Genomic DNA, 13,370 nt, shown 5'->3' with positions numbered 1-13,370 from the left:
CTAGTTTTTACTGTTAGATAAGCCAGAAGATGCTAAAATACTTAGACCTAAATATATTTTTGAGATATCTTGATAAAATTATAGTTTTCTGAACATTTTAAAATCTTCTAGTTTTTTCTGATACACCCTGTATTAGAGTACTTACAACTAATAAACTGACGCGAATGAGTAATCAGTAAAGAGAAATTTTCATCACACAAAATCTGAACGTGTCTCAAGACACATTAGGCACCCCTTGGATCCGCCCTTAATTGACGAATATTTAGTTTGAGATGTATGTTGAGCATGCAATTATTGAAAAATATAATATCTGCTGTTATTGGTGCTTTAAAAAAATAGGAAAAAGATTTATACTTATTGTATTAATATTTAAACACGGATTTTTATCAACAGTTGTACCGAATCGTTCGATATATACATGCACTATATTTTTGTACCTCAACAATCACACTTTACAAATTCTCTCCAAATTCTGAATTAATCTTTTTGCTCTCTCCCTACGCCCGAATTAATAACAGAATATGAAATTACTATTTATGTCTTTCTATAAATACAACGGATTCCATTTGACTGCAAAACAACAAGCGTGTTGGGTCGTTTGATATATGACATTTGAAATGTCACATGCACTGTTTCCAAGGAATGGGCGGAAAGTTCCATTTGAACAATGACGTAATTGCAGTGTTGTTGAAAGAAAAAAAGTGCTTGTGTTAAAAGAAAGTGCTTTCCCATGACTTTAGGATGCCCTTTCGTATGACTTTCCACATTTTAAAATATCGCAAGCGTTTCGAATATGTTTACATGCAAAAATGCGCGCCAAAACCGTGTGACATCTCAAAATTCAAACGTCATATTCTAAACGACCATTGCGAATGCATTGCCAATGCTTGTTATTTTGCAGTCGGAGCTGTTCGTACACAGTCACGCCTGCTTTATGTTTGGAAAACCTGCATCATTTGGTTTGTTTTTAATATGAAATTTTAGTTGTTGAACTGAGCTCTCTTTTCAGCGCCTGTTTTGGACGCCTGTTAGGATATTGTTACAGCGGTAACAATATTTATGGTTTGCCCTGTGGTCGTCAAACATTGGCGTAACTGCTGTGTGACATACTATTTTTAAGCTAGCCCTAAAAGACTGGGGATGTATTATAAAGCAAAGAACCTATCAAATACGCTACAATTCAGTGCAATTTGATCGAATTGGAAAGCTTTGTTTCACACAACCTCGTACCCAGGGTCTTTTACAAACGTAGGTAAAAGACCCTGGGTACGAGGTTGTGTTTCACACCCTTTCAGTGAATTCAATCCTATAGGGTATATACGATAATTTAGCATCAAATGTGGTTCAACAACTGCCTAAAATAGACAAAATACTTCTCGACGTTTCGACCTGAGGGCCTTCGTCACGAGAGTTAGTATGATATTAAAGTTAGTATCATGCATTGAAAACGCTGCCACGCCGCCCCTGGTTATAATTATTGGGACGTATATACGATAATGTTAAAGTGGAAAACAGACATAGCTTAGGTCCCGTCCACACGATGCCGTAAGAATTAATTTGAAAGCATTTTTTTTGGCAACGCGCGCGAATTTTCAACGTTTTTTATTTCCCAAAAGCAAATAAATTTTAACCTATCTTAATATTCGTGTACAGGGTGAGTCAAAAAAAACTGACACCTTTGAAATTCAAATTAGCTGCAATATGTCTGTAATCGGCTGTAATGTGACAGAAGTTGCCTAAAATATCTCACGGGTATACGAAGCAATTCAAATAAGTGAACCCATTAATTAACTTGAACATAAAGTTTGTTCCCTTTGGGAGTTAAAATGCATTCTAAGCTCTGTAATAAAAAAGAACGTTGATTTAGTTCAATTGGTTTAAACACTTTCGCAATAATTAACCACGTCTTGTTGATTGTACACAATGGGAATTGTCAAATTCCAGCCATAAGTTTGCGGCTAATTTGAATTTCAAAGGTGTCAGTTTTTTTTTACTCACCCTGTATATTAGTTAATGATCTGGATAATACATTCTGACTGCTAAAGTCTAGTTAAATGTATTTATTATTAAATAATAAAGGAAGTTAATGTTATACGGGTCTTCGTATCGTAGTGTCTCGGGTCTTAGGACGCTTGTCCGGTCGGCTACTTGCCCCCTCCGGTGAGTATAAATATGAGCCCAGTTTGCCTGATCGAGTTGTTAGTTGCTTGCGTGACCCATCCCTCCCGTTTCCCTAACGACTTCACGCGATGTTGTGAACTCTACGGGAGAAGCGTCTTATTAATCTCGCTGGGGGTTTTTTTTGTTAGTTTGTTTTGCAGGATTAAGCACAGTTCTTTTCACACCCGTTTTGGTCGTGGAATTGGTGTTTGGGGTAAAGGTAAATTCATTAATGATCGCCACATTTACTGGTATTTTTTTGTGTGTGTGTGTACTTTGATGTTCGTATCGTTTATTCCAGGGTTTCACTTCAGTGACTCACGTGTGACAGTTGATCACGGGATGGAGGAGGTACCGTTAAAATAGCATGGTTCGTTGAGTTATTATCTGCGCCGAAAACAGCAAACTCAAAAGAAACACCGTTTCACCCCTAGCCCGATCGTTTCGCTCGGATACCGTCTCCATCCCTACTGATCGGCAGTGGGCAAAAATATAGTGTAAGTGCTGGTGTGCTATCGTACTGATGTGAGCCTTAGGATCCGTAAGAACGTTAAGAGTCGTGTATTTCTGTATCGTTCATTATTATATGAACGCAATCAAGTTTATGTTATTATTTGTTAAGGCGAGATTTCGCCTGCAAATTTGCCGAAAATTTCTCTCGTTATAGAATTATATAACCGAAAACTTTTGCCAATATGAGCAGGCCCTATATATATAAGGCATTCACTATAGCGCAGATTCGCATGGTCACCATATCAAAACTATATGCACATGTCAATTGCAAAGAGCGCGTATTACCTTCAAAAGTATAATAACATGATTGCTTTACTATGATCTGCTAAATGAAAAAGTTCTGGGGACAAGAGATACCGCAAGACAACTTAAAAATTAAAATGATGTCGTTACCATGTGGATCTGGTATACAGGGTGTATCAAAAAAAACGCAACCACTTAATATTCATGAATATCCTCTTTGTTCTACAACACAAAAGACGTTTGGCCCCTGGAATGCGAGAAAGCTTGTAATCATATTCTAGCGGCACAATCGTTGGTAAACAAAGTCGGGTGCGTAAACCAACGAGCTGAATTGAAAGTATTTAACGAGTAAAATTTTATTTACAATTTATCTTACAAGGTCGACAGTTAACATTCAAGTTATCATGCACGACAATAAAAACTCGTTGTTCGGTTGTTAGCTACACCATTATTAGTTTAGCTGATTTGACCATTAGCAGTTGAACTGTACGATTAGAAGCCATTTTAAAATCCCAGGGGCATAAAATCTATTGAGCTTATAAACAATATGAATTTTAGAATATTAAGTGGTTGCGTTTTTTTTGATACACCCTGTAGTGTAAATCGGGACTTATACACCTTTCACCTTTGAAATTCAAATTAGCCGCTTTAATGTGACAGAATGGGTATACGAAGCATAGTATATTAATAAACCTAAAACATAAAGTTTGTTCCCATTGGGAGTTAAAATGCATTCTAAGCTCTTTAAATACAAAAGAACAGTTTTATCAAATCGTTTTTGTTGATTGTACATGGGAATTGTCATAATCCAGCCATAAGTTCGCAGCTAATTTGAATTTCAAAGGTGTCAGTTTTTTTACTCACCCTGTATAATCTTATAATATATAATAACACGCACGGGTCATTCCGCACATATTTTTAACCATATATGGTGATTGATCTTTTACCCAAATCAGGACCAAATCAATAATCGGTAAGAACAGGAAAATATGGTTCATGAGGGCTTTATGACATATGACTGCACTTTAGCTGTGTGCTGTGAATATAGCCAAAGTTTTCCATGGTGCGGCATGCGAAATCACTGAATCTTATTCAGCCAATAACTGTATGTACCCGACAGGATGCTACGTCGTAACCTTTTTGTCAACGAATATGCCTCATATGTCGCGGAATCTCATGATGACATATTATTCTACAATATGTTGTTGTGCTTGTAGTTGGCGGCTGTATGTTGTCTGCATTATCCTTGAAAACTGTATCTGAAAGTGTGAGTAGATTTCTTACATGGTGTTTGGGTAACGTGCGAAATATCTTAGAAGTTGCATGTTAAGTACATGCATGTATTACTAATTTCACAGACCAAGCATAAGGCTACTTTATAATCTACTTAAACAGTAGAACGATAAGCCAGCTATATAGTCAATTCATGTTTCAGATAGGTTTGCAGCTCATCAAAAATTATGATACGATTATATTTATTGGTCACGAGGATAGAGCGATTTCGCTTGGAACCAGGATGCCTTCTGTATCCCTATGGCGACATAGCTCATGCGAGCAGTTACGGACAGATCTGGAAGCGGTATGACAAGGCGATCTCGACGGCTATTGTCTTAATGTACATCACTACATGTACTTATTTTATTGATGAAGAATGAAAAATTATATTCTAGGAGTAGGTGAATCCTTCGTGTAGTTATAGCCATAAGTTATAGATGCTCCATATCTTTGGCTCCAGGGCCAATCTCTACGGGAGTAGCGTATCTTGAAACTGCTGCTGACTGCATTAATGTTAAAATAGAGACGAGCTACTTGGCACTTGAATCACAACGGGTGACCAAATGGTTTACCTACATTCTTGACCCTAACCCAGCCTCGTACTCAGGCGCTTTATTGCAAAACAGAAAGACTGCATTCAGCGTAATATAGAGATCTGTGCATTATGCTAAGATGTGCGAGCGCGCAGGGGTGCTTGGGGAGGACGCGACGTGGCAGGCCCACCATTGAGCGATATTTCGTTGCATGTTAATTCAGTCATGCAATTACGCATTTCAAACTTTCAATTTGGCCTTGAGTCAATAAACTTTTTTTTTTCACTCTGTGAATTGTGTTCAGAAACTGTCTATATTTTGGCTGCTTTTCCTGGTAACGTGGGGTTCTCTTTTCAAGCTTTTTCCTGTATATGAAAAGTTTGGTTTGGGTTTTTGTGCAGTAACGCTAACAACCGCACTCACTTCCACCGCAGTGAATTTGACTGAAAATTAAAAATAACACTGAGCATTTAACTTTTATTATTGAAAATTCTTTCGAAATACGGAAAAAAAAGATGAAAAAAATTCAGTTTGACTGTGTACGTGCAGGTAAAAGGACAGCAGTGGCCTCCAACAATAGCTCCTTCAATTTCCTTTATCTTCGGCTTCACATTTTGATTAGCTAAATGAGTGAAGTTCCTACACCAAGTATACTCACTCCAGGTTTAAGCTTATATGCAGTTACGTCTAACAATTTCAGAACACGCAAGATGACTTCAATGTTTGAAACACGTCACCCAAAGGACAACGCAAATTTCATATCAAAAATCATACTTTGGTGGATTTTCCCACTGTTATTTAAAGGCATCCGTAATCCACTAGAACACAAAGACCTTCACGCCATCAGAGAGGTGGAAAGATCGTGTCAGCGGACTTGCCGGTTGGAAGAAATATGGCGACAAGAAGTGAAATCCGCTCGAAGCTTGGGCCGGAAACCCAAACTCTGGAGAGCGATGTTTAGATATTTTACTTTCCTGGAGTATTGGAATTTTGTGCCCGTCGCGTCCGCCTATCTCCTGGGCGACAATATAACATGGTATTCGACAATCAGCCTTTTGCACAAGCTTACTAGTTTTAATGGGAACGCTTCTCGTCTCGATTGTTTCGTTTACGTCTACGGAATTGCTTTGGGATCTGTGATTAAACTGTTTGGTCAAAATCATTTGCATCTACACGGTGCTGTTTTAGGTGTGCGGGCAAGAGCAGCTATCTTAGGTTTACTGTATAAAAAGGTAAGGCTGCGTAAAGATTAAAATGAAAAAAAGCTTATCCTAGATAGAACAAACCTATGCTTATCAAAAACTTTATCTTATGCCTTTGATGGCTTTCTCGTTGGTTCCAAGCAAGTAAGCTTTTTCCGACATTACCGGCTGCCGACATCGAAACTTATTTTCTGACGATTTCGTGACGTTTGATGGCAACAAAAGTTGTTCGGCAAAACTCATAATAAAGGCCTCCCTCAGTGCATAAATCCTCGACACACGCCTCCGCAAGTATTTTTGTTATAAAATTTGAACTTCAAACATTGAATATAAACTCTCACGAGTAAAAATTATGACCCTGTTTTAATTTCGCTCAATCGTTTAACATTTACCTTTTGTAGGTTCTGCGGCTCAGTAAAATATCTCTGGACAGCGGTCATGTGATGGAGTTAGTGTGCAATGACTCTCAGCGAATAATATTCTGCAGCGCTGAATGGTTCATTCCGTATGCGATCAAACATGCTCTGTGGTGCACGTGCCTCGTGCTATGGTTATTGCACTTCATCGGCTGGCAAATTATTCCAGGTGCCGTGTTCCTATTGGCTCTCGGTATTTCGCGCTTATTTCTGAATACATTCGACTATAAATTACGTAAGGGTGCCTCGCAAATGTCCGACGAACGTTTGGGGGTCATACGGGAAACGCTGACCGCAATGGCCTCTGTGAAACTGAACTGTTGGGATGCGATATACGAAAATAAGATTCAGAAGACTCGATGGTAAGTAAAAGGAATTAGGTTCATAATTGCGTCAAACGCAGAAAGTCTGATGTTACACGAAGTCTGATTGGCTCGATAGTTTTTTGGAGCCAATTAAATTTCGCGTAACATCAGACTTTCCGCGTTTGACGTCATTATAAGAAAGGTCTATTATAGATGCAGCCGCGAGAGCAAAGGCAGATTGGCAACTATCATATGCCAGTGTAAACTGACTCTTTTTTACCCTTTATATATCTTATTATTTTTAATGGTTGAAAGGGAACCATTAACAAACGTTTGTTGATTTCGGATTTTGAACCAATCATATTCTACCCCAGTAATTCCATAATGTTTCAGTTGCATGCATAAGCAGAATCTCTTGATCAATAGAATGAAATGTTTTGCGAATATATCTAAAAACACAACTCAAGCCAATTTCCTTACGTTCCTTTTTTCAAACCAATTATCACACATTTGAATTAGAGCAGGTAAAGTGGAATAACCCGAGCGGAAACCAATTTGAAATTTCGAAGAACTTCTAAGACATTACTTAATATTTGCAATATAGATATTGGTCTATAATTTCCTAGATTTAGACGACTCCCTCCTTATAAACTGGATTTACTTGTGCTTTTTTCCAGTCGTCAATAAATATCCCAATAGAAAGTGATAGATTTAATATGTATGTTAACGAGGAGGCTGTGATATTTGCTGCATTTTTTTAAAGATTTTGCTAGGTATCCAGGTCTGTACTGGATATTGTTATTACTATAATAGTCATACCAGCACTTTCCTCCCCCTATAGGCAAGAGATAAAGTACAAAGCCAAGCGGTGGATCGTAATGTTGACATGCTACTCTTTTATTTCTTGTGGACAACATCTTGGTACGATCATAACCGTCTTAGTTCTGGTGCTCACAAAAATGCCCGATATCCCGTACCTGAATTTCTTTGCAATGATTGCACTATTTCGTGAACTAAGTGAAAAGTTATGCCTGTGTTTGCCTACATCAATACGTTATATTACTGACGTCAGAACCGCCTTACAACGAATGGAATCATTTCTTCAACAAAATGATCACTTGAATCTTGAGCCCGATATGAACAGCTCGCTAGGATTAAGTTTTGGCTTTGGAAGAGTTTTGAATGAAGCAAGTTTAAAAGTAGATGCTCTTGCGGCGAAAACATCCGAGTTTCCTATTGAAAGGGAACAAAGAGCACCCCTAAAAAGAAAAGAACCATTTTCACAGAGAGCCAGTAAGTCACCATATCTTAGTTTACGCAATGTAACCTCAAAATTACCCAAGCAAGCCACACACCTCTTCTTAGAAACCAACAACACGGCAATTTTGAATGACGTCACATTTGAAGTAGCCACTCCAGGTTTGGTGTTGGTTTGCGGTCCAGTGGGCAGCGGTAAATCATCGCTATTAGAAACCGTTCTGGATGGGGAGCTCCTTGTAACAAAAGGCGTCGTGAGGCACTCGGGATCTCTCGCCTATGTTTCGGAAACGCCATGGGTATTTCCTGGGACTATTCGTGAGAACATATTATTTGGTTTACCCTACGAAGAAAACAGGTATACGGAAACATTGAGAGCTTGTCAATTGGAAAAAGATTTGAAAACATTACCAATGCAGGATTTAGCTGTTATTGGAGAACACGGTGCGACGGTGAGCGGCGGACAGCGGACACGGATTGCTTTGGCACGCGCCGTGTACTCGCAGGCTGATATATATTTACTGGACGACCCGTTAAGTTCGTTGGATGCAAAAGTAGCGGAAAATATTTTTCGGCAAGTCAATTACTATTCTAATTAGTCAAGCACTATTTTAAAACTAAGCTAATTTCTTATATAAGGCGATTTCCACAAATGTATGAGTGAATATACATCCATAAAGGAAGAAATTTTGCTTGCCGTTCCCTAACTGAACGAGATAGGGAGCTTTAGCAGTTACTATACAAGTACGTTTACGAGCATACATGCAAGATTCATTATTCTCGCGCCAAACTCGGTGCTTTCGCCAACGCCATCTGACGAAACCCGTAGTCGTAAGCTTTTAATTACGAAATTAATCAACACACGTACTCAAAAGTTCAAAGTCTACCAGTTTTGGGTAATGGTGTAAACGGCTGTTCACACGATCCAATTTTGTTCGATCCAATTCACTTCGGACTTATGGAATATAGTTGGTTATTAATGAAGCAGTAGTGTAGCTTCAGTGAATTTTTGCTGCTCAAATACATTATTGACAATACAACAGACTATAAAACATCCGTCAGAAGTGAATTGGATCCAACAAAATTGGATCGGGTGAACAGACCTTAAGCAAACAACACGCGAGAATGATGAATCTCGTACTAATAGTTGTACTCGTAGTCACTGCTAAAGCCCTCTGATGACTGATTGAAGGAGTCGTATATAATTTCTTACAGGTATTGTATTCGAGGAGTTTTAGCAAACCGAATAATCCTTCTGACATCAAACGGCACGAAATATTACAACGAAGCAGATCACATTGTTCATTTGAAAGGAGGCAAAATCGAGGGGCAAAAAAATGACATGAAGTTTCCTGATTTCGATTTGAAGAATAAGAGCGAAAAGCAACACGAAAAAATGGCGGCGTGGAACGATTTTGACGAGCAGAAGGAAATGCGGCCGCTAAAAGTGGAGGAGGAATGGCGTGAAAGAGGAAGAGTGTCATTTAACGTTTACAAAGAGTATTTTTTGTTTGGTGCGTCAGCATTAGTATTGTTTATTATTGCTGTGGTATTCCTCTCTGGTCAAGGTAAGAAGATCGAGTTATTATATTTATTACTGCAATCTAATTGGCTGTAGCAGAGGGTATTCTACGATATCTGACCACGTCACGAGTAGTATTCGAGTCAAAGTTTGCATGTTTTTTTTTTCAAGAAATCATTTGCAAACCAATTTTAAAACAAGGACTGACCAAGGTATTTTGAATTGGAACCTTGAATCCAACTATTAAATGAAAGTGAATTTTAGTAAATTATAGAAAGAAAGTTTTGGTCGTTTTGTTTTTCACCTCTGGCTTGGCGAAATGTGACTACAGATTGAATCAAATTTTACGGTTGTTTTAGGTGAAGGATAAATATTTCATTTAGCTGTAAACAATATTTTCCCTCCAAAAAATATCTTTATATTCGGCCTTCAAGCTGGTAATTAACATTTAAATATATTCTGACAACGTGACGGCACGATATTCGAAAGATTGGCCTGATTGAGACAATATGTGTCTCTCAGTAGGCAAAAAATCATTCTTCTTTTTGATCGGAGAGCTTTTGGAAAGTCTAGAAGTTTTGTGTACACGAGTTGAACCGTATGATGACAAGTCACTTTTGACAGGTTTGATTGTTTTGGTGGACATTAGTGCTTCTCGCTTACCCACGATAGCTGGAGAAGGCGGGGAGAATTTCAATCACGCATTACTGATCTACGTGCTTTATCTCATTGCTGGTGTTGTACTGGTTGTCCTGGGTACTCTGTTCATTTTTTTGGTTTTAATGAACGCAGCTTATAAAGTTCGTATGATCAAACAATGTTTTTTCACATCTCGATGCCTCATGTGATGTTATTTAGGCGTTAACGTTTTCGGATCCATTTCAGGTCCACAACAAGATGGTCACGTGCCTCCTGAAAGCGCCAGTATCGTTCCACGCCATCAATCCGGTTGGACGAATTTTAAACCGGTTTTCTCAGGACATCAACAGCCTCGACGACCTTTTGCCATTCTACATCTTCCTGGTGTGTATCTATGCCGGGCCAACCATCGCGACGGTGTTGCTAGCTATTATCACCACACCTCTCTTAATCATTCCTGTTTTACTGGCTCTGCCTGTCTTTTATTACTTCTCAAAAGTGTATTTTACGTCTGGGACCGACATAAAACGGCTCATGTCCATCGCTGGTAGTCCTATTTATTCACATTTCTCAAACACAATGGAAGGCTTAAAAACCATCAGAGTTTATGGAAGCCAAAAAAGGTTTACAGATGAAGCGTTCAGGTGCGTAATTAATAAATGGTATTAATACTGTTATTTTGACAACCTAGAAAGACTTGTGTGTGCCAGATTTGATGGGGAGATGTTTGTTGATATTTAATAAATTCTAAATTCCAAATTAAATTATTATTAAATAATAAATTCTAAATTTTTAAAAAGTGGGGTTGTCATTATCATACCTTTCCACCGTTCACATTGAACATTTGAAACCAAACATTTTAGCATTACTCATCCAAGGCGCTATTGTGTTAGGTATAAGCACTCTGTTTGGACCCAAAAGTGTTTAAATGTTTGACATAAGCATTTTTATGCACGATAACGTAAACTTTTGTTTCTACCCACCAATGATTTTTATTACCAATAATTACAATTTACAAATATGGTTAACCATATTTAATTTTACAACTCGGCACCATGACCTTCGACATGTCCATCTTCTGCAGAAAATTTTAAATTTTTGTGCTCACATTTAGCATTTTATAAGTTACGTTCCCACGAGCAAAAATTCGCGAACAAGTCATTCATATTTTAACAATAGGTGATTTCAATAGGTTTGGGGGTTTTTGGGACACCCTGTATACTTTTTTCAGTACCTCAAAATCATCTCATGCATCGTTGAATCTCGGCTTAGCGGGATCATGTAAACAGTCCCTTAATTTATGCTCAATATTCCTCATGGGCACAACATTGAAACTTTAATTTAGTTGTGTAATTCGCTGGTTGTACAAAGTGTCCCCTCTATTGAAATCAAGCCTTTGTTAGAATCTGTCTGGCTTAATATTATGATATAAACCCTATTGAAACCAAGACGATTTATTTGAATGCCACTACTGCGTTGATCATGCATTCAAATTCCAACAAAAGCTTCATTGAAATAGGCGGAGTTTTTTGGGACACCCTGTAGAAACGTTAAGCCTACTTATTGTTCATTTCAGACGTATCGACGAACACCACAGAGCGGTGCTTTGCAGTTATGTAGCCATTCGGTGGTTTGCAAACGTTTTCAGCATTATCTGCGTTTCGCTCGCAACAGTTGTAACTCTGATGGTTGTGTTTTTAACAAAGGACTCTTTAACTGCAGGTAAGTAATTAGGGCCGCACAGATAATTTGGGATGACGACACTGCAAGCCTGGGGCCCTTTTAAGCGCCAACTCCTCTCTGAACGGCTCTGATATGGTTGATTTGTCTGAACAAGGTTGGATGAGTTATTTTGCCAGCAGGTATTTCTCGATCCTCTCACTTTAGTTCGAATGAGCACTAATTGGTAAACACTCCTTGTTTTATCTGATTACGCCACCTCTATTACCGTTTTCTAATCCAAGTACCCGATATTTGCGGAAACGAAAAAGAGTTTGTCCAAAATTTCGACTGTGCAAAGAACTCTCAAAACTCTCTGTCTTTGTTTTTTCAGCATTAGGTGCGGTAACTATACTGTATACAGTCAACACGACACAAATGATCGATTATGTTGTCCGGGTGACGAGTGACGTCAATTCACAGATGACGTCAGCGGAGCGTGTGCTAGCCTATACAAAGATTGAACCTGAGTGCGGGCAGGATGAGCCCAAAACGCCTCCTGAAAATTGGCCACATGCGGGCGAGGTTGTGTTTAAGGAGGTTTCACTTTCGTATTACAAAGGCGGTGCCGATTCTTTGAAGAACATTTCGTTTAAAATAAACTCATCGGAGAAAGTTGGAATAGCTGGGAGGACTGGTGCGGGAAAATCATCCGTAGTGGCGGCGCTTATGCGCCTCGCAGAAACCCGGGGAGAGATTATGATTGATGATGAAAATATCAAAAACTTCAATACACTTTCAACCCGCGAACATATTTCAGTAATCTCGCAAACACCGACCTTGATGAAGGGAACAGTGCGACTGAATCTAGACCCGTTACACAAACACACAGACGCAGAGTTATGGAACGTTTTAGAACGGGTAAAACTTGATTCCGTTATCAAAAATCTACACAAAAAACTCGAGTCTGAACTGAACATTGGCGACACGGGTTTTAGCGTCGGCGAAAAACAGCTGTAAATCTCGCGCGAGTTTTACTCCAAAATAATAAAATTGTGATATTTGACGAAGCGACAGGAAAGGTGGATGAAGGCACGGAGAAAGAAGTTCAACGAATAATTAATGAAGTTTTGGAAGAGTGCACGGTTATTACCATTGCTCACCGACTGAGTACAATATTAAAATGTGACAGGGTGATGGTCCTGGATCAAGGGGAACTTATAGAATTTGACCGGCCAGATGTGTTATTAAACAAACCTAATGGTTTATTAAAGCAGCTGTACGAAAATGCTAAATAAATTGACCGATTATGCTTTTTGACAATAAAGAGTGTGTAAAAAACGGAGAAAGTATTAATTCATATGGCATATCGATTAAACTTTTCGCGGGAAATGTTCTATAAAATGTGCTCCCTGCAGGTCTGACAAGGCCAGGGCTGTTTGTATGATGATCCTAGTTCAGGCTATAGCTAGTTGCCCGAATCAAACCATGATTAAACACAGCACGAAATTAATTTTAACGATGCATGATTCATGACAATCATGTACCTGTTTGGCTTCATGAAGACTACCTTTTTAATGCCCAAAACCATTCCACGCCCCTTCAAAGTGCCTATATCACTTGTGGGATCTTTACGGATTTGAATA

General features: G+C 38.6%; 1 protein-coding gene across 2 annotated transcripts; it reads left to right on the top strand.

Moving 5' to 3' along the window:
• The first annotated feature begins 3,894 nt into the window (after positions 1-3,894).
• On the top strand, positions 3,895-12,821 carry LOC114530760 (multidrug resistance-associated protein 4-like). Of its 2 annotated transcripts, XM_028552377.1 has the most exons (10): positions 3,895-4,183; positions 5,425-5,956; positions 6,328-6,704; positions 7,489-7,940; positions 8,013-8,478; positions 9,120-9,472; positions 10,051-10,226; positions 10,312-10,709; positions 11,642-11,787; positions 12,119-12,821. In XM_028552377.1, exons 2-10 carry the CDS (start codon positions 5,435-5,437, stop codon positions 12,742-12,744), a joined length of 3,516 nt encoding a protein of 1,171 aa, XP_028408178.1. In that variant the 5' UTR covers positions 3,895-4,183; positions 5,425-5,434; the 3' UTR covers positions 12,745-12,821. The 2 variants fall into 2 exon arrangements, with proteins under 2 accessions (XP_028408178.1, XP_028408177.1); XM_028552376.1 differs by having other exon boundaries at positions 7,489-8,478.
• The last annotated feature ends 549 nt before the right edge of the window (positions 12,822-13,370 follow it).

This window comes from Dendronephthya gigantea, unplaced genomic scaffold (assembly GCF_004324835.1).
Source record: "Dendronephthya gigantea isolate DGI-Jeju-01 unplaced genomic scaffold, DenGig_1.0 000065F, whole genome shotgun sequence".
Taxonomy (NCBI): Eukaryota; Metazoa; Cnidaria; class Anthozoa; order Malacalcyonacea; family Nephtheidae; genus Dendronephthya; species Dendronephthya gigantea.
The sequence above is the reverse complement of the archived record's forward strand: the minus strand, read 5'-3'. Positions and strand labels throughout refer to the sequence as shown.